The sequence below is a fragment of the Xyrauchen texanus genome, chromosome 20 (assembly GCF_025860055.1).
Source record: "Xyrauchen texanus isolate HMW12.3.18 chromosome 20, RBS_HiC_50CHRs, whole genome shotgun sequence".
NCBI classification, from domain to species: Eukaryota; Metazoa; Chordata; class Actinopteri; order Cypriniformes; family Catostomidae; genus Xyrauchen; species Xyrauchen texanus.
In genome coordinates, this window is record NC_068295.1 from 3,945,785 (window position 1) to 3,970,701 (window position 24,917).

Here is a 24,917-nt window from a genome sequence, read left to right on the forward strand (position 1 = left end):
AGCAGACCAATGTTTGGACAAGCTTGCATGGAAGAGCTATGCGTCATAGCAGAGCAGATTCTTACCATTGCAAACCAACTGACCTTTTTAACCTTTGCGGTATTCAAAGCGCTTTACACTGCGTCTCATTCACCCATTCATACACACATTCACACACCAATGACGGCAGAGCTGCCATGCAAGGCACTAGCCTGCCATTGGGAGCAACTTGGGGTTCAGTGTCGTGCCCAAGGACACTTCGGCATGTGGACTCGTGTGGGCCGAGAATCGAACCACCAACCCTGCGATTAGTGGCCAACCACCTGAACCACAGGCGCCCCCTGTTCATGTTCAAATGTCTATATTACTACTAAATTAAACATGCAAAAATCTCATGTGACCCAAGGGGTGCATCGTGTCTCTCCAGTGTCAATGCATAGACCCCTGGCTGCAAATCATCAGACGAGATCCTTGTGAAGAATGCACAGAACCTACTCCAGGCAGTAATCCAAGGAGTAAGAGCTGCAGAGACTGCTTGTATTAGGGTAAGGTAAAAAAAAAAAAAAAGAAGAAAAAAAGGAGGGGGGCGGTAGGGAGTGGGAATGAGAGACACCATTCTGCCAACAGCTTGTGAAAATATGATCTTGAAGGAAGATAAGAAAAGGATTGAAGAACCAATGGACTAAGGGCCTTAAGAGCAAACATTAGAGAATCAGTCCAAAGTTGAGAAGTCTTTATTGTATGTTCTTTGGCATCATCGTCTTTGTGATTTGGTTGCATTTTAAATGGCTCTTTCTGATATGAAACAACCAGAACCAAACTCTGAAGCAGCAAAGGCAGCAGCTTTCTGTTTCCAGTGGGAAAAGAGTCTTCTTATCCATCGAGCTCATGAGCAGCTCAAACTTGAAACTGATGATTTGGGCTTATGTAAGACCTCCCACAATTCTGCTGCGCCCAGCCTTGCTCCACCCATTAAAGTTTTAGAGCATTACAATTGATGGGTAAAGAGGTCTTAAATTGTCTGTGGATTTTTATTTTATTCTGCAAAAACTTTTAAGCAAAATCATTAAAATGCATTACTCTAAAAAGCTAAAACCATGAGTGAAGCTTGTTTTGAAGATTTATTTACCTTATACTTCTCATCAAAAAGTTCCATCCACTTAGAAACTGTGGCATAGTCACTCAATTCCTTTTTCATTTTATTTTAGACATAGACACTGAATTAAAAAAGGAGAAAGTACTACGACTCCCTTGGAACATATTCAGTTCCCTACTGGCATTTCAGTTAAAATGGTAAAATAGCACAAAGCAATTCAGCATTGCTTTTGTGGGAAAAAAAACCATATACAAACACAGTAAAACTTATAAAAAATAAACAAAAAAACAATGACTATAAAAAAAACATGGTAAATATGTTTAAGTGTTAAAAAGAAAAACATTTACAACAGAGATTCTCAGGAGGGAATCACAAACTTTAACCTTGTCATCCCCAAAAACCACAAATGCACCAATAATGGAAAAGAACATTTGAAAGAGATCAAGGAAACTGGATATATTACAGTGTTTATATATAATTTGTACGCAGTTACGAGATAAATACTGTAGAAAATTACCAAAAATCCATATTTTTACTATAACTTTATGCATTACACAGTACCACAAATATGAATACTTTAAGCTGCACATCTTTTTAAACCTCTATGACAACAGAACTATTGTCACTGACAGCAGACTCTGCTTCCCAAAGTCTCTATATAAAAATGCACTTAAAATGCTTCTCTATTTCATTTTGAGTAAATCAAGTCATTTGTAGCAACACAATAGCCTGATTATTTTTCAATTAGAATTCATGAATGCATGGATCTTGCTAGATGATGATGGAGCAGTGGAAAATATATATGAACAAGCAAATATAAATAAATAGAAAAACTTCATATACATGCAGCGTGAATACAAAGTACAGATATACAGGATACAATAATCGTGTGAGCTAGATGTGAGCTAGGTATGTATGTTTACTGACAGAATGGCGAGGCTGTAGGGTCAAACGTTTTAAAGACGTCTCTCAGGGGCCTGTCTTTCTTTTGATTATCTTTGTCCTCTTCCTCTTCTTGCGGCGTCCCGCCAGCAGCAGCAACAGGTCTGTTCTGCCGTGGGTCAGCGTAAGCGGGGCGTATTAGTCCTGCTAGTGCCTGAATTGGCAAGTTGTGCACAGCGGGTGCCGCTGCCCAGACTGGTGAGCAGGGAGATGCCGGCATCATCGTAGGCACAGAAGGATTTGATGGACAGCAAGTTGTGTTGCTCTCAGAGTCATCAACTACACTTTTGTCTTCCTTTTCTACTCCTGTTTCCTTTGATGCCACAGCATGTGGAGGTGAAGAGCTTTGGAGCTTTGAAGACAACTTTAGGCTACTTGACTTTTTAGGAAGGTCTTCACTTTCACATTTTGGAGAGAGTAAGTTGTGGTTGCGTGGATCGTACAAACTGATGCCTCCTAACAGCGTGGAAGGGCTCTCAAGTCCCGCACCAACGGATGATGCTAGACGGGGGGCATATGGTGGCAACTTGTCCGACTCAGGCTTGGCAGAAGCGGCCATAGGTTGGTTTGAAGCTCCGGCACTTCCACGCTGTAGCCGTGGGTCAACAACCCCACCTCCAGAGGAAGTCTCCCTCATACCAGGTAGTTTGGAGTCCAAGCTGCCAGACCGGGTGATTCTGGGATCGAGTTTTTTGTGAGTGCGAGGGTCTATCGGCTTGTCAGCATGGTGGCGGGAATCTAGAGTCTTGCTGGGAGGGCTACCGAGTCGACCAATGCCCTCCTTGAGACGTGCAGCAGCGAGACGAGGATCAGGAAGGGTCAACGTTGCTGATGAAGGGTGGTCTGGTGGAGAGGAAAGGCTTCGGTTCAGCTGAGCATCTGCAATTAAAGGTGGGAGTGGCAGATTTATGGAGGGCTCCTGTTTGGGAATCAACGAAGGGATGAGGTCCTCTGGAGCCCACACAACCACTTGAGCAAAGGCTGGACGCTGAAGGAGGATGTCCACCCGGATATGACTGAACTGCTTGATCTGGCAACGGGGATCTCGTAGCATGGCTCCAGGGCTGGGGTCCAATGGGATCAAGGCTGCTCTTTCCCTCAGCTCTCTCTCACCTTCCTCATCCTCATCTCCGGTGGGAGGTTTGTGGGACATAGAGGGGTTTGTGTGTGGGTGGCGATGAGGGTCAGGCTTGGAGGAGCTTGAGTCCAAAGGTTTCATCTTGCGTGGGTCTCTGGCAAGCCTGGGGTCCCCAACACTGTCTCCAATGTCCTTTCTGGTGTCTGGGGGTCGCTGACGTGGGTCAGCTTTTATCCGAGGGTCACTTGGCAGAGCTCGTTCCTTCTGCAGTCTAGGGTCCATGGGGCCGGCTGGTGCCATGCTGGCCTGCTGGTTTTTCAGCATTTCATTCTGCTTCTTTAGAGTGTTCAGAATGGCTGTTACGCTACTGCCCTCTTCCTCATCACTAGAGTACCAATTATGGGTTTCATCTAATAACAGAAATTACATATGAATGTGAATATTCAAATAGGATGGTTAAACACTGTACATTCCGATACTTCTGAAGCAATACAATAGCTTTATAAGAAGAACTGAGATATTTATTCACTTATAATGTTCCCCTCTGCCAAATTTGCAGTCATATTAAATCTATTTCTCAAACAAAGCTATTGTATGGCTTCAAAGGAGAGGTCGACCGATAGTGTATTTTGCTAATACCAATAACTGGTGGGAGGTGGTGGAAAAGGCCGATAACAGATTAATCAGCTGAAAGGTTTTAAAACAATTCTTAGACTTTCCTTACTCTGATAGGCACAGACATAAAGGTTGCAGACAATATTATGCAACCAAATAATAAAATAATAAAAAATAATAACCAAGAAGTTTTGGTGCATAACGTGGGACATAAACCAGCCCTAAATGCAATAAGGACTATTTTGAAATGTCTGTGCTTCCAGCTCACACAAACACACAAGGGAAACAAAACAGGCAATCATACAATCATCTACAATGTATTACAATAGAATCACCATCAAGTAAACATTGACAAATGGGCTCATAAATACTGTTTGAGCAGCAATTAATCAACAGTAGATTATCATTCAGTGATCGCTTGTGAAATATCAATGTGTCTTTTTTTTTTATAAAATTTTGCATTAATTGTGAATTAGTCCATAAACAGTAATTGTGACAGAGTTTTGGCTACGTTACAATGCTCTATTTGTAAATATTCACCATATTTAGCTTTTTTTAGCCTATATATTCACCAGATGACGGTTTTTGGCCAAAGAGGAACACGAGGGAAAAAAACAAACAACAACTTAAAACTGATAGTTTTATGTTGTAGCCACCAATTCATCTGTAAAACCAATATATCGGTCGACATCTACTTCAAACTACTTGAAATATAGTGCACAAGTCTTGTGGACAAATGTTATGGTACTTTAATGCTCTTTTTGGAGCTTGGCAGCCACTGATCACCGTAGATGTTTTTACCGTATGGAAAGAGCAATGTGGAAATTCTTAAAACTCTTTTAGTGTTCCACAGAAGTAATCACATTTGGAATGGCATGAGGGTGAAGAAATGATTTGGGTGAAATATTAATTAAAGATTAAGATTCCTTTAAGATCCCATCTGAAAACAAATCTATTCCATGAGCACTTAACCAATCCACACTAACTGACCTTACTATTTAAAAATACAAATGTTCCTTGTCTGTCTCTTCTGCACTAACTTGTATACTACAACTACTCTAAGAACTAGGCAGTGCGATACTGCCGATATTGTTGACTTTTGTATGACAAACTGCTTACTATGTTCAATGTACACTCACCTAAAGGATTATTAGGAACACCTGTTCAATTTCTCATTAATGCAATTATCTAATCAACCAATCACATGGCAGTAGCTTCAATGCATTTAGGGGTGTGGTCCTGGTCAAGACAATCTCCTGAACTCCAAACTGAATGTCAGAATGGGAAAGAAAGGTGATTTAAGCAATTTTGAGCGTGGCATGGTTGTTGGTGCCAGACGGGCCGGTCTGAGTATTTCACAATCTGCTCAGTTACTGGGATTTTCACACACAACCATTTCTAGGGTTTACAAAGAATGATGTGAAAAGGGAAAAACATCCAGTATGCGGCAGTCCTGTGGGCGAAAATGCCTTGTTGATGCTAGAGGTCAGAGGAGAAAGGGCCGACTGATTCAAGCTGATAGAAGAGCAACTTTGACTGAAATAACCACTCGTTACAACCGAGGTATGCAGCAAAGCATTTGTGAAGCCACAACACTCACAACCTTGAGGCGGATGGGCCACAACAGCAGAAGACCCCACCGGGTACCACTCATCTCCACTACAAATAGGAAAAAGAGGCTACAATTTGCAAGAGCTCACCAAAATTGGACAGTTGAAGACTGGAAAAATGTTGCCTGGTCTGATGAGTCTCGATTTCTGTTGAGACATTCAGATGGTAGAGTCAGAACTTGGCGTAAACAGAATGAGACCATGGATCCATCATGCCTTGTTACCACTGCGCAGGCTGGTGGTGGTGGTTTAATGGTGTGGGGGATGTTTTCTTGGCACACTTGAGGCCCCTTAGTGCCAATTGGGCATCGTTTAAATGCCACGGCCTACCTGAGCATTGTTTCTGACCATGTCCATCCCTTTATGGCCACCATGTACCCATCCTCTGATGGCTACTTCCAGCAGGATAATGCACCATGTCACAAAGCTCGAATCATTTCAAATTGGTTTCTTGAACATGACAATGAGTTCACTGTACTAAAATGGTCCCCACAGTCACCAGATCTCAACCCAATAGAGCATCTTTGGGATGTGGTGGAACGGGATGTGCATCCCACAAATCTCCATCAACTGCAAGATGCTATCCTATCAATATGGGCCAACATTTCTAAAGAATGCTTTCAGCACCTTGTTGAATCAATGCCACGTAGAATTAAGGCATTTCTGAAGGCGAAAGGGGGTCAAACACAGTATTAGTATGGTGTTCCTAATAATCCTTTAGGTGAGTGTAAGTCGCTTTGGATAAAAGCATCTATTAAATGACTATATGCCATGTAAATGTAAGATTAGTGTAAATGCATGTTGCTAAACAAAACAGCAGCATAAAAGCAACTGGAAATGATTCAGGGATGTAGAATGCATATTATTGTGCTTTCCATTCTAACCTTTCTCTCTGCTGGGAGGTGCAGCCACCTGCACGTCTTCCCTGTGAGAGTCTAAGTCTTGCTTGTTCTGATTCAGGTGTAAAAGCAAAGCCTTCTGTACAGCTGGCAGGAAGTCCTGCATCCCGCTAGACTCAGTGTTACCTTGCAACTGGGAGTCTTGCATTAGTCCAGAGCGTCCCTCATCTGCAGGTAAAAAAAGAGAAAAATGTAAGCACTAGATTCATTTTTCATAAATATCATCCTTCTAGAACATCATCAAATGGAAAATAAATGTTAATGTTGAATGAAATCTGAGGCCTACCTCCTTGGGCCAGAGACTGGCTGCTGAACAAATTCTTGAAGAACTCTGAGGGCATCTGGCCCATATTTGGGAAAGGCATGTTCATTTGCATGTCAGGCACAGGTTGGAATAGAGCCCCCTGCTGGTTCATGGGGGGGCAGTGCATGTGCTGCATGTTGCCATGGAAACCAGGGGGCTGACCAGGAGGTGACATAGGTGGGCAATGGCCAAAGCGCTGGGGTGGTGGTTGGCCTGGGGGACTTTGGGGCATCCCTGGGCCTGTGAATAAATGAGGAGGATGGCCTATAGCACATGATGGTGGAGGTTGGGAAGGATTGGGTGGAGAAGACATCATGTTGCCAGTCTGCATATCCTCAGGGCAACCAGTGAACTGTGGACCGCCACCACCTTGAAACTGTCCAGCAGGGGGAGACGTGCTGTTGTAGAAATTAGGCCTGCAATGAAAACATACTACAAATGAAAGCCTGAATACAAAAAAAAGAGAGAGAAATAGAGATAACAACATAACTACAGTAATGACAGTATTTCAGTGACTCTCATTTGGAGTACTGGAAACAAACTACTAATTTTAACTGTTTTTTTTTTACTGGGTAATTAAGTGGATTCTAATGTTCTGTTAATAATCCACATAAAGGCCATTTTAGGGAATATCATTTTTAACTAAAAGACCACCTAAAAATTGGATAATTCAAACAAGGCCATGCTGAAATAACTGTTTCCAGCCTTGTGCCAATAAAGGTTCTCCATTTTGAGGACCTTAATGTGGGTTACATTTGAATAAATTATCTTTTAAAACCATTTTTGGGGAAAGAGTTAAATATTTATACAGTAGAATATGTTACATATCTACTGGGCATCATTACATTTTAATTAAAATATCTTCACTTCATGAAGGCAAAGTGTGAAGGGTAGAATGATAGTCTGTAAAATCTAAATGAAAATAAAAAGCTAAATAGCACTGGTAAAGCAGCCAACTCAGGTTATACTATTCTTTTGTAAGTCATTTTGGATAAAAGCATCTAATTAATAAATGTAAATGTTATACACATGTAAACACACCAAACACGACCAAATAATCCCAAAAGATCAAGGTTAAGAGTATTCATTCATCAAACACATATGGTACCTCAGAGCAATCTTATGTGCCAAGTCTACAGTAGGTTGAACTTTGATCTCAAACAGAGAAGGGATCTTCTTGCCTCCATCTGGAGGGCTTCCAGGCCCAGGTGTGGGTAAAAGTCCCACTCCAGGAGGTGGCTTAGGCAATGGGGCTATTCCATGTTTTCTCAGATCTTCTAACTCCAGCACATCCTCATTGACATTTTCTTCTTCTGTATTCAGGATCTACAAGGTGCAACCAGATGACAGAATTAGACTGATGATTGAATATCTGGACTGCTAAAGGCGTGGTCACATTTAGCTTTGCAAGGCGAAATTCCACTGGCAAATAAAGTCGTTTCGATGGGAATCCACACGATCGTGAATTTCGCGTGATGGATTTCCTCCACGTTGATTTTGTGTTGAGTTCAAGTTTGGCGAACTTTGATCTGTGAATTCGCCATGTTGACTAATAGGAATTTGCTTGGTTTGGCAGTGACCTCTGTGTGGGCGGTGCTTCGCACATAGCTACACTGAATGTTAACAATGGAAAAGGCTATAGTTTTAGTGGCAAGTTTCGGGAACAGAGTATAAAGTGCTGCAATAAAAAAAGACTGCTTGGCAATTTGTTTTTTGCTGGTTTCACACACGTCAACTCAACGTCGGCCAATGCCTTCTTCGCCCGCTGATTCGCACCCCAATGCAAAACTAGCAGGTTCAATTCCAAATGGATAGTTAATGAGAAGCCATTTCCAAAGTGCAAATTAATGAAGTCCTACTTTAGATTATTGATAAGTATTTGTAAGAAAAGTCAATGTTAAGTCCTTACCTTGTCCAAAAGTTCCTTGGTAACATCAGTTAAAGGCTCATGAGAGAACTTGCAGCTGTCTCCTTGGTAGCACTTAGCTCCAGTGTGAAAAAACTTGCAAGGATATTCATGTACACTTTTGAGTCAAGGTTCAAAACAAGGATAAGACTGAAGAGAGAAGTCGTCATCATCATTGCTTTTGTGACTGATACATGATACATAACACACCGTATGTGTCACTCTTAATCTGTGATAAATTCTTGCAAAACTTATTAAAAGGATATTGTGCATGTATATACAGTTGTCTCCTTTGGTACAGTATCCTTGGACATAAAACTTGCACAGTTCTTTCTTTTTCTCTGGAACAACATTGTCATGTTCAAACTTACACTGGTCCCCCTATGAAGACATTGAGAAAACATTAAACTTTCAGAATGTTTACATTAGTTTAAGCACTTTTGAGAAATATTAATTTTGCTTACTTTGATGCATCTACCCTCGATGAAGTATTTACAAATATGCCTCCCATTGTGTTCAACCGTGTGTTGATTAATGAATTCCTGGCTCATGATTGGACGCTTCTTCTGGAAAACAGGCTGACCTCTGGATTCCTATAAGGCGACATGAGAACAATAACACAACTGCTTTGGAGATCTTAAGTGATGGTTCGTTAAAATAGAAGACATTCTCACCATGTCACCACCTCCGCCCTGCTCTCCTCCTCGTCCACGCCCCCGACCCCAGTTCTTCCCCTTTGGTTTCTTGTTCTTGTTGGGCAATCCCCGCCCCCTGCCTGCAGCACCACGCCCTCTTCCGCGCTGTCCACCAACTTACAATGAAGGAGAGGAGACACCATCACAGAAAATAATCCAAACTTCAGCAGATTTATAAAAAATAAAACTCTGGGGTTAACTTTAAGGGGTAATAGAGTAGAGGTCTACTACCTGGGTGAGATTTTCATGTAAAACTTTGGGTTTTCATTAGGCTCAGTTTCATTTAATAAAATTGATTAATACAAATACATATTTGATGTCTTAATTTTAATGCGGCTGTGTTTCTGGGTGACCTTATCCGGAATGGACAGGAGGAGAATGAGCGACTTCGAGGCATTCTGAGATCAGGTTTGATTTTCAAGTTCTGGTCAGGTCGTGTTACAGGATTATGTTTGTGGGCCTGGTTTGGCCTTCAACTTGATGCCGGTGTAGACCTCTATAATACAGTAATTTTTTTATATAACGTAAACAAACATACATTGCTGCTGTCTTTGTTGTCCCTTCATGATGGGTCTCTTGGCCTGCTCTTTAGGTGGCCCTGCTTTGCCATGTCCAGATGACTCTTTAGCATGTTTGTAATTGGACAGATCCTCTGAGAAATTATCCTCCTCTTCAGCGTAGTCATATTTTTCTTCACTGTAGTCACTGTATTTGTCCATATCACTGTTCTTGTGCTGCATTGACCTCGAAGGTTTAACAGGTTCATTTTCTCTCTAGAGACGTGGGTAGAAATGTAAATTAATTGAGGGAGAAGACAGCAGTTTAAATCTAGTAAATTAACTCTGAGTCTCTCCTCACCTGTACAAAATCTCCGTCATGATCGTGGTATGTCCCTTTACTCTTCTTGTTCTTAGGTCTGTCTTGACGCTCGTGCTCCGAGTCATAGCTGTCTGAGCTAGAACTGCTGGATGGAGAGTGATGCTGAAAATGGAAACCATTTAAAAGAAAGCATGAGAGAAGCGGTAAAAGCAAGTGACCATGTCTTGCAAATATCTCAGAATGTGCTGCACCTTTTGTCGGTCTCGTCTCCTTTTCTTTGACCTCCGTTTTTCTTTAATCTTCCTGTGCCTCTTTCGCGAGTGCCGGTGTGACTTATCGTCTTTTTCTCTCTCTTTTCCCTTCTCTGCTTCTTCAGACTCCTCCTTAATTTCCTTTTCTTCTTCTATGCTGATGCCTTCATCATCTATTTCTCCATCCTCCAATTCGCCATCCTCCCTTTAAGACCAAAACAAACACTTTTGAGTATTTAGTCAACAAAAATCATCAATAAAGCCACATAAAATATCCATCAGGTACAGATTGAATCAAAACAATTGGCCATTCATACCAAATTTGAGTAATTCATTAAAAGATCTTTTTTTTTTTTACTATTAACATGCACTAATGCATTATGCACAGTAAGACCAAGAACATGTATTAAGTAAATAGTAGAGATAGACCAATATGTGAGTTTTAATCTGTGGCAATTGTTGCTTTTTTGAACTACATTTTAATAGCGGCCTCAAGAGGTGAAATAAAACGTTGTGGGTATTCGCTGTATCTAAACATCTGTCATCATTAATAATATTAATCTATCTTTTTCCCCTCACTTTAATGCATATTTTGTTATTATACTTAGAAAATTAAGTGTTCTAAATTGTTGCAAGGGCATGCAAATAAAAATGTGAATATGCAGAAACATGCCCCATCAACACATACATTGTTTCTCGAACTTCATATCTTGTGAATAATAACAAAACATAATCCACATTAATATATGTATAAATATATATATACACACACATTGGCGGCCAAAAGTTTGGAATAATGAATAGATTTCTTATGGAAATAAATTGGTACTTTTATTCACCAAAGTGGCATTTAACTGTTCACAATGTATAGTCAGGACATTAATAATGTAAAAAATTACTATTACAATTTGAAAAAATTAATCAGAACTTCTTAAACTACTTCAAAGAGTTCTCATTAAAAAATCCTCCATGTGCAGCAATGACAGCTTTGTAGATCCACTGAATCGAGATCCAGAATTCAATGAAGCTGTCAGTGGAGGACATGTGTTTCTCAAACTAGTGACTCTGATGTACTTATCCTCTTGTTTAGTTGCACATCTGGTCTTCCACATCTCTTTCTGTCCTTGTTAGAGACAGTTGTGCTTTGTCTTTGAAGACTGTAGTTACACAGTATGAAATCTTAATTTTTTGGGGCAATTTCAAGCATTGCATATCCTTCAATCCTCAAAACAATGATTGACTGACGAGTTTCTTTTTTGCCATTTTTGACCTTATATTGACCTTAAGACATGTCAGTCTATTGCATACTGTGGCAACTCAAACACAAAGACAATCATAAGCTTAATTTAACGAACCAAATATCTTTCAACTGTGTTTGATATAATGTCAAGTGATTTTCTAGCACCAAATTAGCAATTTATCATGATTCCTCAAGGATAAGGTGTTGGAGTGATGACTGCTGGAAATGGGGCCCATCTAGATTTGATCGAAAATGACTTTTTTCAAATATTGATGGTGCTGTTTTTTACATCAGTAATGTCCTGACTATACATTGTGATCAGTTGAATGCCACTTTGGGGAATTAAACTACCAATTTTCTTCGAAACAGCAAAATCTGAACATTATTACAAACTTTTGGCCATGGCTGTATATACAAAACCCTTCATCTTGTTAATATATATCATCTATAAAAACTTAATTTGGCAAATAGCCTATTTAACTATAGATCATTTAAACAGAGGCAAGTCTCTGACCTTTCAAAATAAGAGTCCCCCAGTGTGTTCCAGGATTTGTTTATAGCCAAAAATCCCACATCAGGCACCAAATACATTTCTTCTGTTTGGTAATTATTGGAATTGTGGTTGGAAAATAAACTGCATCCGGATTTTTGTTTATTTTGGACACTTGTAGCATGTCTGTGGCCGTTATAGCAAGAAAATAATTTTTAACTTTCTATAAATCAATTTTAAAAACTATCGGCTGATTAATCAGTTATCTGCCTTTTCCACCACCTAGTATCGCAAAATACACTATTGGTCAACCTCTTGTAAATAGGGTCAATTTTGATTTCATGTTAACACAAAGTTTGTTAAGGGGGTTAGCTCAAAAAATATTAAGAAAGAAAAAAGTAAAGATTTCAGATACAAACGCTCCATTTTTACTTTGCTGTTTAGAATACAATTCAGAATAAACAAACTTTGGGGTAATTCTGGGATAACAATTTTATGGGACTTTTCTCTCTAAATGCTCAGTGCAACTTAAATTGAGCAGCCTAATCTATTTAAACCAATATGGGCATAAATGTTTATATTTTCCCAGGTGTCAACTTCCAAACAGTTTCCTAGTGTGAAAGTCCCAAGTGAGAACAAGGGCAAAACAACACTTATGGGCTGAAGGTTTAAGTGTTTGGCTCTCTGAGCAGTCAACCACGACAACATGGATGGGGTTTTAATGGGATCTGGGTACCGTGGCCAAATAACCAGCGTTTACAGTAGCCTAGCATTGCACAAAAGCTGTCAATATGACCTCTTACTGGGTTTAAAAATACATGGGATAATATGAGTGTTTATTTGCATGTAAAAGTGAGATTAGTGGATTGATGACTAACATGTCTTCTGTGTTAAACTGAGATGGCACAGATAAGGAAATTGAAAGCAAAACTCAGCAGCAAATTATATCATTCTTCAGTACTGACCAATGTAATTGTGGGTAAATTTTGAATGAAACTCCATGGACTAGATGTGGTTATTTGCTTTTGTTTTCTGGTCAAAGTATGAGCACTGACATAAAAAGCATAAAATTAATTACACGCTTTTTATCTATTTTTATCTAATTTTTTACATAAAATTACTTTTTGCTGCGAGCTATCTCAACATCTTATTCAATAATGCACGACAGTATCTTAAGGCTTATGCTTGTTTACCTTATAAATATAAATTGTGCTTATGCATAATTATTAAACAAATTGATATTGCAGGTAAACTTTTACCTGGTCCAATACAAGTTAAGCTCAGTCGACAGCATTTGTGGCACAATGTTGATTACCACAAAATTTATTTCAACTTGTTTCTCCTTTTTTTGTGTGGAAAAAAAATCAAATAAAAGAGCAAAAATCGAGGTTACAGTGAGACACTTACAATGGAAGTGAATGGGGCCAGTTTTTAGAGAGTTTAAATAGAAATGTGAAGCGTATTATTTGTAGAAGCACTTACATTAATCCTTCTATTAAAACTCATGAGTTATTTGAGCTGTAAAGTTCTTTAAATAATCCGTTTTATGGTCGTTTTAAGGTTTACAATGTTACGTCATGGCAACAAAGTTGTAAAATTGGATATTACTTTACACAGATGCGGTTAGCAAGTGATTTTACCACACTAAAATCATGTTAATATGCATATTGTTTTCATCTTGTGCCTATACTTTTAAAATCCAGAGTATTTCAACGTTTACGGATTGATCCCATTCACGTCCATTGTAAGTGCCTCACTAGAACGCAGATTTTTGCTTTTTTTAAAGGTCGAAATATATTTTTGTGGTAATCAACATTATGCCACAAATGCTGTCAAATGAGCTTAACTTGTATTGAACAAGGACAAAAAGTAAAGACAGATTGGGGGGGTGGGGGTTGGGCCCAGTCTCTCTATTTAAAATAATTACCAAATAATTTCCAATTATGTTCCTTAAAAGTTTTGATAACTTTTCTAGTATTTTAAACTTTTGACTGGTTGTGTAATGAAAGCATGTGCCAAAGCCTTTCATCCAATCATTGGTTGACAATTAATACAGTTATTCTGACTTCTGACAAGCACTCAACATTCAGTCCTGCCATGAATCTCCTACCAGACATATTTTCCTTTCCCAGGTGGGCGGGGCGTTCAAATGGAACGTGAGTGGGCGGGGCAAAACGCGCCTGGAGGCTATTTACATATTCAAGAGCCTTAAAACGACATCATCTCATGAATGTAATAATAACCGGGTTAAACCTTCCACAAAAACCCAAATGTCACATGGAAAGCTAGATATGAGCCCAAAGCACGGCTATACGGGGGAAAGCGATGAAAATGGATTTACATGAGCACTGTGAAGTGTGCCATTTGCTCTGCAACAGATATAAAAAAATGAAGTGCATGCAGTAAAATATGATCACTACTTAAGTGAACTGGGGGAGAGGCCTTTCCATATAAGCCCAAAACAAGCCAAACGTCCTTGACGTTGGAAAGCAACCAAGATAGGTGTAAAAATAAACACATTCACTCAACAGAAGCACACAGTGATGAAGCATTTGCAGATAAGAACATTTGATTACTCGACCTTTCTTCCCCTGCCAGCTCACAGTCTGTCATGTTTTTGTCAAGTACGGGGCTTGGGGGACTTGAGAAGAGGCTCACAAAAGCCATGATGGTTGGAAACGGAACTGGCCCTGCTCCGCAACCCGAGTGAGATGCATCAGTCACTCGTTGGCTGAAGATTTGGATATATTTACAGTCTGGAGAAAAACACTCACGGTTTACTCGTCTCAACAACACATGAGACGCTTCACAGACATTATATATCCTCTGTCATGTTTAACGCTGTCTCAACACAGCTTTGTTACCCCCAGCTTTGTTTATGTCCCCGGCGGTTTCACAGATGCCCTGGTGCGAGCTCGCAGATGCAGAATATTGTATTTATTTTCGACGCCTTTTTCGGGATCTTCCACAGACATGGCGCACGTAACACTTTCGTGAAAATGGCTGCGAGGATCATGCAAAAGCACGTGGTCCCGCCTACTTTGTAATTAGGACCAATCACTGCTTTCCGACCTAAGCGAAGAACCGATAACTAGTGATTCTATTGGTTGAGGTAATGGCGCCTAAGTGCGGGAAGCAATTTTCTGTTGAGCTATTGGTTGCTTAAGATGTCAATCATTTTGAGAGCCGCCAAGTTAGTATGACTCGTGATTTATATTCTGGCGTTTTATTATTTCAGTATACAATTTTTTTTTTTTTTTGTATTATTATGTTTATATACAGTGTTGGGTAAGTTACTCTAAAAAGACTATTTAATAACTAACTAATAAATACATCTTCTACAGTGTTATACAATTACTGAACTGTACTCTGTCTGAAAAGTAATTGCATTATTACTTTACTTTCTAAAACCCTTATCAAACTCGACCAGATGAAAAATACAAGTAAAAAAAATACCAATAAATCATATAAAACTAATAAATTATACGTGAACTGGCCAAATAAATGAAAAGGGCAGTGTTAAATTAGAAAACATTTATTTTAACATTAGATTTTAAATTTAGATATTAAATTCACTATTGTTTTATATAGAATTGTTCTGTAGTCTATACATTATTTAACGCAATTACATCAGAAGTAACTGTAATTAAACTACTGAAAATTAAGAGTAATCCCTTTTATCAATGAAAAAGTAATTTAATTACAGTAATTAATTACTTAGTATTGCATTATATTCACCACTGTTTCTATATTAATAAGACTAATTACCACATTTTTAATTTTATCAAAGCTTCCTAAGTATGTTTCAGTAAATGTTGTTTTGAAGTTAATACCATTAACAATAACCTAATTTTGAAAAAGTCTATTTGTATTTTGCAAAAAAATTGTTTATCTATAGCATAATATACAACAGTTAGTTCCAGTCCTCGAATCTGATTGGACGAGAGACGTTCCATGAGCACTTATGGAATGACATCATCAGCATTCCGATGCTTCACTACAGAGCTACTGTTTGTCTTTTTGTTTTTGACGTTACATATGTTAGCCAGCAGGTGGAGGCAAAAGATCATTCTTATGTGTTATATGAGCCAGTTACATACAACAGCTCTTCGTGATCGCTTGCATTACTACTACACTACTAAAGCTAGTAAATAGCTTTAAACAGCTTTAAATGAACAACTTCAGTATTACGGCTCATCACAGCTGAGAGACACAACAGACTGATTAATTACACAATGGGTGCTGTTTATAATGGCAGAGCACCTCTGACAGCCTCTCTGCTTGGGAGTGGCCACAGGTGATAGCACATGCTCCATCTCTCTCTCTCTCTCTCTCTCTCTCTCTCTCTCTCTCTCACACACACACACACACACACACACACACACACACACATCCATCCTTGTTTATCCAATAACTTTCGAAACAGCACAAGCCGTGATACTATTTCTGAAGTGAATCACAGCAGTGCTGATGTAGGGCCATATCGCACTCTTGCGCATGTGATATTGCTTAATCATACAGTATTTTGTGAATTGTCATGCTACTTTAAACAAGTGTGAAAATTAAAGAAATATTTAACAAGGAGGGAAAAGTGTTTCTGGAATAACTCACATTCCAAGAGCAATTCCAGCTTACTATAGCAGCAACCAGTTTATTGTGTGTAAATGGTTGCAAATTATGTTAATTGATCTTAAATACAAGTATTAACATTTAGTACACTTTAAATACAGTGTGTATTAGACAAGACTATAATACAAAGTATCTCTACAAAAGGTTCTGCTACATTTATAATTTCTACTCATCAAGCTTTTTATTAAGCAGGATAAAAAAAACACTTGCATATACACTTGTCCTGCTCATCCCCCTCTGAGCGGGATTCGAACCGGGGTCTCCAGCATGGGAGGTGGGTGCGCTAACAAGGAGGCTAAAAGCCACAGTGTTTAGCATCAGTCACTAGTGTGCCTCTTGAGGCCAGGGGAGTGAGGTTTACAAACTGCACAGCTACCTTCCAGGTGGCTACCGTTATACACACTCCCCTAAACCTCACTCCCATCTGGGTCACAGCACCACTGTAAACAGTCCAGTCCTGGGAGGCGGGCACGCTAACGAGGAGGCTAAAGACTGAAGTTTACACACTGCACAGCTACCTACCAGCTGGCTACCATTACATAAGCATGAAGAAGTATAATAAATAAAGATTAGCCTCAAATCTTTTATGATTCCTGTGATATGTTCATTAAATTCATTGATAGAGATGCTTCTGACTTGTCACTTGCTGTGTCTTTAATCTTATCCTCGGTTGGCTTTCTTGTTCGTTGCCTTTTACATATAATTATTACAGTTGGGACCACTGGTAAAACAAACCCAAGAAGAAAGGTAAGCACTGCCAGAAAAGGTTCTGGGATTTGTGACAAAGATGATTTCTCCGCTGAAAAGAGACAGAGCAAGACAATTGAGTTTTCTCATAATTTTGCATTAAGTTTAAATTAACTACTGTTCACTCAAAGTGACTTACCATAGGTTTTCCTTAATTTCCCATTGATGCTTGAGTGTTCAATCTCACAGGTAACATCGTGGGCACTGACCTTATCAAGACTAAGAAAGGAGGTCATCTGGAATGTGCCATCTATAAGAGGCAGTATTCCAGTAGTTGATACACCATAAAAGATGGATCTTCCATTATGGGTCCATTGTACTCGAATGGTGTTTGGATAGAAGCCATGCACAACACATTTAAGATATTCCTGTTTTTTTTCTCCTCCGGAAGAAACATACACAGCTGGTTTTGCTACAATGACAAAAACAATTAATGATTTAACAGTATTTTCTCAGTGTAAAGTTCAAATAAAGGTAAGATCCCAAATGAAAACAATCATGAAAAGAGTATTAATTACTAAATGAATAGCAAAATTGTGACTTTAAATAAATTATCTCAGCAACTGCTCTGCAAGTTTGATATTTACTGTACAAGGAAATGTAAAATAAATAACTAAATCCACAGGCACATAATGAGAAGCGTCAAAACATAGGTTATGTCAGGTTTACATTTTGATACATAACTGATAACTGATACAATCAATTATTGTAACATAGTTTTGTTAAAAAGAATTGCACCTTTATGTCCTTATTGGAGATCTGGCAATGCCATCGTGCATAAAGTATTTTATTTATAAAGATGTCTATTTACCTGCCTTGGAGAGAGAGTTGTTGGATGCAAAGAAGACAGTTTTTACAGCAGAGCACACCTTCTGTAGTTTTTCCTCTTTTCTCTTAATGTATTCTTTGCTTTTTCTCGCCTCTGCTAAACGCTGGCCATGTTCACTGGTAGCAACCACAGCTTCCTTCTCCAAATCCACATGCATGATGTCTTTGCCGTCATATCCATAGCTCCATAATTGTTCATCTTGCGCTTCACTGTTGAATGCACACTCAATGAACTGCTGATATGCATGTTCTTCTGAAGTAAAACAATTAACAAAAGTAAAACAATTGAATATCAGCATGATTATATTGCATTACCTCTCATTATATTATAATTCATTTGAGAAAATTGTGATTGGGACATTTTTAGGAAATAGTGTCATTTGTAAACCCATGGCTTACTTCCAATACGATGCTTTGAAGTAAAAAAAGGGAAATAATAGTCAATTTAATGCTTTTAAAAGCCCTCCTAATTGGCTTAAACTCATATAAATGTGCTATTATACGATTTAATTTTTTTTTTAATTATGATTTGTTTGCAGATAAAATACAATTGTCACAATAGAATGGAGAAAGTTGCTTTATGGAGCCACATGGTGTATTTATGGCATCTAACAGAGGACCATGCCACACTAATCGGGACAGTACAGCAGACACCAAGAATGGCACAAATATGGCCAACAAATGGTTTTCAAATTATATATAAAGGGCAAATGCATCCAATTATATCAAACTTACAAAATGTCCCCAATGTTTTACTTAATATATATATATATGTATATTGTATTATATGCAGCATATATAGATAGATAGATAGATAGATAGATAGATAGATAGATAGATAGATAGATAGATAGATAGATAGATAGATAGAAGTCAGAGAGACAGATAGACAGGCAGGCAGACAAACAGACAGACAGACCAATAGACGGGCAGGCAGACAGACAGACAAACAGACAGACAGGTAGGTAGATCGATCGATCGATCGATCGATCGATCGATAGATAGATAGATAGAAGTCAGAGAGACAGATAGACAGGCAGGCAGACAAACAGACAGACAGACCAATAGACGGGCAGGCAGACAGACAGACAAACAGACAGACAGACAGACAGACAGACAGACAGACAGACAGACAGACAGGTAGGTAGATAGATAGATAGATAGATAGATAGATAGATAGATAGAAGTCAGAGAGACAGATAGACAGGCAGGCAGACAAACAGACAGACAGACCAATAGACGGGCAGGCAGACAGACAGACAAACAGACAGACAGACAGACAGACAGACAGACAGACAGACAGACAGGTAGGTAGATAGATAGATAGATAGATAGAAGTCAGAGAGACAGTTAGACAGGGAGGCAGACAGACAGACAGACAGACAGACAGATAGATAGATAGATAGAAGACAGACAGATGATGATAGATGGATAGATAGAAGACAGACAGACGATAGATAGATAGATAGATAGATAGATAGATAGATAGATAGATAGATAGATAGATAGATAGATAGAAGTCAGAGAGACAGAGACAGGCAGGCAGACAAACAGACAGACAGACAGACAGATAGATAGATAGATAGAAGACAGACAGATGATGATAGATAGATAGATAGAAGACAGACAGACGATAGATAGATAGATAGATAGATAGATAGATAGATAGATAGATAGATAGATAGATAGATAGATAGATAGAAGTCAGAGAGACAGGGAGGCAGACAGACAGACAGACAGACAGACAGACAGATAGATAGAAGACAGACAGACAGACAGACAGACGATAGATAGATAGATAGATAGATAGATAGATAGATAGATAGATAGATAGATAGATAGATAGATAGATAGATAGAAAGAAAGAAAGAAAGAAAGAAAGAAAGAAAGAAAGAAAGAAAGAAAGAAGTCATATATATATATATAGGACAGTCCTACCTGCACCAAGAACGATATCAAGAAGAGCAACACCAAGGAGAAAAGCTTGCATTTTGTTCTGGCACAGTCCGCAGTCTATGAGCAGAGATTAGATGAAACTGGTTAGATTTGCAATGTAATGTTGAATTATGAATGCTAAGGCTGGGGTGTTGAATTCAACACAATCAAGTGAAAACGAAAGTGTTGAGGAAACCGTTCGTGCGTCAAATTATGATGCAAGACCAGTTTGTAGGCTACTTCAACAGAACAAGAGAAACAATGCTTGACATTACAATAGATGTCTGAAGACGACTGTCTAAATGGCAGACATATTAACTGTTCGAGCATTCGTGTTCATTCTTCTGCTCTTTCCACAGACCATCACAATGTGGACAGGTAAAAATGACTTTTAAATTAGTGAGATTGAGATAGTTTTGTTTTTGATATTCCAGTCACATTCAGAGATAAACGGTGATAACTCGTAAACGGCTTTTTAAATACTTTCCAAAATAGTATTACCGTGAAACGTGGAAAGCTAAGAATATTCCACGAGCTTGTTTTAATTATTTTCAATCGATATTATGAGCACCGGCAAGAGTTCCTCTTTTCGTAGCTAAAAATAACGGACCGTTGAGAAAGTGCAATCCGACTTCTTTTCATTTCTTTTGTAATAGCTTGGTGTGTAAACTGCATGTCCAAGAGACACCTTCTTTTTGTAATAGCTATTTTTGTTGAAGGACATAGAGACACGAAACCAAATCATTTTACCCCTAGTGGTTGAATAGGGAACTGCATGTCCAAAACTACAAAAACAAGGTTCATTTTGAAGCTGGTTTCGTTTCTCTATTGGCACTTTTCCACTGCACGTTACGGTTCGGTTTGACTCGACTCTATTCGCTTTACTTTTATGAGCTTTCTTTTCCACTGCAGTTTAGTTCCGCCTCAATGTGAGTGGGATTATAGGATGATCGTCATTGCTCTACCACTACTGCTGTGACATCATCTTAAACACAACATAAACATTACTGACCATAAACAATAACACGAACGCTAGCTGTTAGCTACTAGCTCATTGTGCTGCATAGAGCAGTTGATGCATTGTGATTTTACACAAGTGTATCAGTTAAATTGGGCTGGTTGTTTTTAGAAGCTTCCAGTAGCTGGTCAACTAAATAAAGTGAAGCTTTCAAGCAGATGGAGTAAACGTAAACTTTCCACGTTTTACAGTAGCCTAATACTGTGTGGAAAGAATGTAATAAGCCGTTTAAGATTTATCGCTGTTTATCTCTGAATGTCAAATACAAAACTATCTTAACCTCACTCAACACACCTGGAGTAGCGAGTTTGAATCCAGCCAGGTCTCCTGAGCAACCAAATTGGACCTGTTGCTAGGGAGGGTAGAGTCACATGGGGTAACCTCCTCGTGGTCGCTATAATGTGGTTCTCGCTTTCGGTGGGGCATGTAGTGAGTTGTGCGTGGATGCCGCGGAGAATAGCGTGAAGCCTCCACACGCACTATGTCTCCGCGGTAACGTGCTCAACAAGCCACGTGATCAGATGCGCGGATTGACGGTCTCAGACGCGGATGCAACTGAGATTCGTCCTCCGCCACCCAGATTGAGGCGAGTCACTACGCCACCACGAGGACTAAGCGCGCATTGGGAATTGGCCAAGCCAAAAGGGGGAGAAGGAAAAAACAAAACAAAAACTAAACTTTCCAAGATGCTTAGTTTCTCATTTGTTTTCACTCTTGTATTTGCTCTCAAGGTGCATTTTTTTATTTTTTTGGTAAACAGTTAAAGGAATATGCCGAGTTCAATTCAAGTTAAGCAAGTTAAACATTTGTGGTGTAATGTTGACTACCACAAAAATAATTTCGACTTGTCCCTTGTTTCTTTAAAAAAGCAAAAGTGGAGGTTACTGTGAGGCATTTACAATGTAAGTCAATGGGGCCAATTTTTGGAGGGTTTAAAGGCAGAAATGTGAAGCTTATAAATATATAAAAGCACTTACATTAACCCTTCTGTTGAAACTCATGTATTATTTGAGATGTAATTATATTTTTTTAGTCATTTCAGTATTGTAGGGTTTGCTGACTACATCGTCATGGTAATGAAATTGTAAAATTGGCTTTAAGTTTACACAAAAAATGTTAGTAAGTGATTTTATCACACTAAAATCATGTTAACACACATTGTTTAGACTGTATCTTGTGGCTATACTTTTGAAACTGTGTGTATTTTAACGTTTATGCATTGGCCCCCATTCACTTCCATTGTAAGTGCCTCACTGTAACCCTGATTTTTGCACCTTTTTTTCTAAGAAAAGGATGGGCAAGTCAGAATAATTTATTTTGGTAATCAATATTATGCCACAAGTGCTGTCAATTGAGCTTAACATGTACCGAACCTGGAATATCATACTGTATTAGCATATTCTGTGTTGTATCTATGTATAGGTAAAGTCCATGCTTGTGTATGATGCTCTTCTACACATACTTAGCACATTGATGATTGATCATTTTTAGACTACCATACAGTAAATGTCCTAGCCTATACTCGGATGACAGGAAATGGTTCCATGGACCAGGCCGTGGTTGTACTGGTGAATGAGACCGTATTTGCATACTTCGACCAGGCAAAAAATACATTTGTCTTACGCCCCAGTGCAACTGCGGGGTTCTCTGTTTTGGAGACGCGTGACAGCAAATTCTGCCTGTGGGAGGTATTAAAGGGATTCACTCGACAAGCTGAATATTTGAAAAAGTTCAGAGAGGAAACAAGATCGTCAAAGCCACTTTTGGGTAATTATAATTGGAAGTAACTTACTATTCCATGTTTTGCAATGAGATCTATGTTCAAACCAATTATGTTTTTTTTACAGCACGCCCTTCAGTTAATATGTACACCCAGTTTCCTGAGGAGCAAGGAAAAACAAACATGCTTTACTGCTATGCAACTGAGTTCTACCCTGGTGACATAGAAATTAACTTTTTTTTAAACGGAGTCATGGTGAAGGGAGAGACTTCTGATTTAATGTATAAGAAAGATTGGACTTTCAGAGTTTACAAATATATGAATATCACGCCAACGCCTGGAAACGAGTACATATGTGAAGTGAAACACAGCAGTATGACAGAACCCAAACTGACTGTGTGGAGTGAGTTATATAATTATTATTTTAATAATGGCATGAATTGTGTTCAGAAAGCAGTAAAATAACAACATAAATAAATCTGCATCTAACCTCTCTTGTTCTTTTCTCAAGGGCCTGAATTATCTGAATCACACCCCTATTGGGCTTACACACCTGTTGGTGTCCTGTTAGGCACCATTGTATCTATCCTCATTTTCAGAAAGACACGAAACACCCAATCATAGCGGTGTTTAGAAGAAGTTTGTGTGTTACCTGTGAACTGACTGTACATCAGAGTTTCTTGATTAGCCTCTATAAATAGTTGTGAAGCATCAAAGTACACTGTTTGGTACGATAAATGTTAAAATATTGTGTTCCCTTGTTTTGTTTGGTTTAAATGTAAAAACGCTCCTTTTAATCCAAATCAATTTTCCATAAATATCTACTCACATAATTTATGTACTCTTCCTTTAATAATAAAAAAGCCTTTTAATTTCTGTTTCTGAATACTTGAGTCTGTATAAATTATGTTATATTTTTAATGTATCATAATTACTCTTTATGTGTTATTAAATGATATTACCAGCGCAAAACCCACATTGAACACTTAGTGGCAGCAAAACCATAAGTATTCACCAAATCTGATGAATGTGTTTCTACAGTGTTGGGTAAGTTACTCTAAAAAAAGTAATTAATTACTAACTACTAATTAAATCTTTTACAGTGTAATTAGATTACTGTACTAATTACTCTGCCTGAAAAGTATTTGCATTATTTAATACTTATTAGTTTCTATAACCCTGATCAACCTCGACCAGATGAAAAATACAAGGATGAAACTGTTCTTTTAATTATTTCAAATAGATCACAGAAAATCTAATAAATTATTCATGAACTGGCCAAAGAATTTAAAGGGGCAGCGTTAAATTAGAAAATATACATTTTAACATTAGACGTTAAGTTTAGATTTTAAATTCACTATTGTCTATACAGTATTTAACACAAATGCATCAGAAGTAACTGTAATTAAATTACTAAGAATTAAGAGCAATCCTTTACTTTTATCAACGAAAAAGTAATTTAATTACAGTAATTAATTACTTAGTAATGCATTACGCCCAACACTGGTTGTAAACACTTACCACAGTCTCATTTTCAATAAATTCAAATTTCAGCCTTTTAATGTGTCTAGGAAGACACCAGAAAGTTTTTATTTGTTTATTTTTTTAAGTACCCTGCATTGACGGGGTCTGGGTAGCTCAGCGAGTATTGACGCTGACTGTCTATCACACCTGCAGTTCGTGAGTTCGAATCCAGGATGTGCTGAGTGACTCCAGCCAGGTCTCCTATAAGCAACCAAATTGGCCCGATTGCTAGGGAGGGTAGAGTCACATGGTGTAACCTCCTCGTGGTCGCTATAATGTGATTCTGGCTCTCGTTGGGGCACGTGGTGAGTTGTGTGTGAAGCCTCCATACGCGCTAGGTCTCCGTGGTAACACGCTCAACAAGCCACATGATAAGATGCGCAGATTGACGGTCTCAGATGCGGAGGCAGCTGAGATTCATCCTCCGCCACCCGGATTGAGTCACTATGCCACCACAAGGACTTAGAGCCCATTGGGAACTGGGCTTTCCAAATTGGGGAGAAAAATCAACAATACAAAAAAGTACCCTGCATTAGTAGACTACACTAATGTGCCTTTTGCTTTAGTAGGAGGTATTTACAGCATCGGTTTC

General features: G+C 38.7%; 3 protein-coding genes across 7 annotated transcripts; 1 reads left to right on the top strand and 2 right to left on the bottom strand.

Annotated features, from left to right (window-relative positions):
* Nucleotides 1-1,087: 1,087 nt before the first annotated feature.
* On the bottom strand, nucleotides 1,088-14,912 carry LOC127660431 (zinc finger CCCH domain-containing protein 6). The gene is made up of 12 exons (XM_052150649.1): nucleotides 14,506-14,912; nucleotides 10,195-10,399; nucleotides 9,983-10,105; nucleotides 9,663-9,897; nucleotides 9,104-9,240; nucleotides 8,894-9,022; nucleotides 8,694-8,810; nucleotides 8,433-8,540; nucleotides 7,632-7,849; nucleotides 6,506-6,939; nucleotides 6,205-6,387; nucleotides 1,088-3,505 (listed from the first exon to the last, which is right to left on the bottom strand). Exons 1-12 carry the CDS (start codon nucleotides 14,589-14,591, stop codon nucleotides 1,995-1,997), a joined length of 3,486 nt encoding a protein of 1,161 aa, XP_052006609.1. The 5' UTR covers nucleotides 14,592-14,912; the 3' UTR covers nucleotides 1,088-1,994.
* Nucleotides 14,913-16,304: 1,392 nt separating this feature from the next.
* On the bottom strand, nucleotides 16,305-22,608 carry zmp:0000001006 (uncharacterized protein LOC100002840 homolog). Of its 3 annotated transcripts, none has more exons than XM_052150664.1 (5): nucleotides 20,674-22,608; nucleotides 20,067-20,141; nucleotides 18,112-18,381; nucleotides 17,440-17,712; nucleotides 16,305-17,352 (listed from the first exon to the last, which is right to left on the bottom strand). In XM_052150664.1, exons 2-5 carry the CDS (start codon nucleotides 20,116-20,118, stop codon nucleotides 17,138-17,140), a joined length of 810 nt encoding a protein of 269 aa, XP_052006624.1. In that variant the 5' UTR covers nucleotides 20,119-20,141; nucleotides 20,674-22,608; the 3' UTR covers nucleotides 16,305-17,137. The 3 variants fall into 3 exon arrangements, with proteins under 3 accessions (XP_052006624.1, XP_052006625.1, XP_052006623.1); XM_052150665.1 differs by having other exon boundaries at nucleotides 18,112-18,378; nucleotides 20,565-22,608; XM_052150663.1 differs by having other exon boundaries at nucleotides 20,565-22,608.
* Nucleotides 20,142-23,662, top strand: zmp:0000001138 (uncharacterized protein LOC100002901 homolog). Of its 3 annotated transcripts, none has more exons than XM_052150668.1 (4): nucleotides 20,142-20,441; nucleotides 22,615-22,848; nucleotides 22,929-23,204; nucleotides 23,313-23,662. In XM_052150668.1, exons 1-4 carry the CDS (start codon nucleotides 20,366-20,368, stop codon nucleotides 23,423-23,425), a joined length of 699 nt encoding a protein of 232 aa, XP_052006628.1. In that variant the 5' UTR covers nucleotides 20,142-20,365; the 3' UTR covers nucleotides 23,426-23,662. The 3 variants fall into 3 exon arrangements, with proteins under 3 accessions (XP_052006628.1, XP_052006629.1, XP_052006627.1); XM_052150669.1 differs by having other exon boundaries at nucleotides 20,143-20,441; nucleotides 22,712-22,848; XM_052150667.1 differs by having other exon boundaries at nucleotides 20,144-20,441; nucleotides 22,573-22,848.
* The last annotated feature ends 1,255 nt before the right edge of the window (nucleotides 23,663-24,917 follow it).

Bases quoted from the DNA above. Each gene is read 5' to 3' on its own strand.
- LOC127660431 (XM_052150649.1), bottom strand. From the start codon at position 14,591: ATGGCTTTTGTGAGCCTCTTCTCAAGTCCCCCAAGCCCCGTACTTGAC. The intron at 7,850-8,432 runs GTAAGGACTTAA...TGCACCTTGTAG, and splicing joins CCAAGGAACTTTTGGACAAG to ATCCTGAATACAGAAGAAGA. The intron at 3,506-6,204 runs GTTAGAATGGAA...TTCTGTTATTAG, and splicing joins ACCTCCCAGCAGAGAGAAAG to ATGAAACCCATAATTGGTAC.
- zmp:0000001006 (XM_052150664.1), bottom strand. From the start codon at position 20,118: ATGCAAGCTTTTCTCCTTGGTGTTGCTCTTCTTGATATCGTTCTTGGT. The intron at 18,382-20,066 runs GTAGGACTGTCC...GTTTTACTTCAG, and splicing joins TGATATCGTTCTTGGTGCAG to AAGAACATGCATATCAGCAG. The intron at 17,713-18,111 runs GTAAATAGACAT...TTGTCATTGTAG, and splicing joins CAACTCTCTCTCCAAGGCAG to CAAAACCAGCTGTGTATGTT.
- zmp:0000001138 (XM_052150667.1), top strand. From the start codon at position 20,366: ATGGCAGACATATTAACTGTTCGAGCATTCGTGTTCATTCTTCTGCTC. The intron at 22,849-22,928 runs GTAATTATAATT...TTTTTTTTACAG, and splicing joins ATCGTCAAAGCCACTTTTGG to CACGCCCTTCAGTTAATATG. The intron at 23,205-23,312 runs GTGAGTTATATA...TCTTTTCTCAAG, and splicing joins ACCCAAACTGACTGTGTGGA to GGCCTGAATTATCTGAATCA.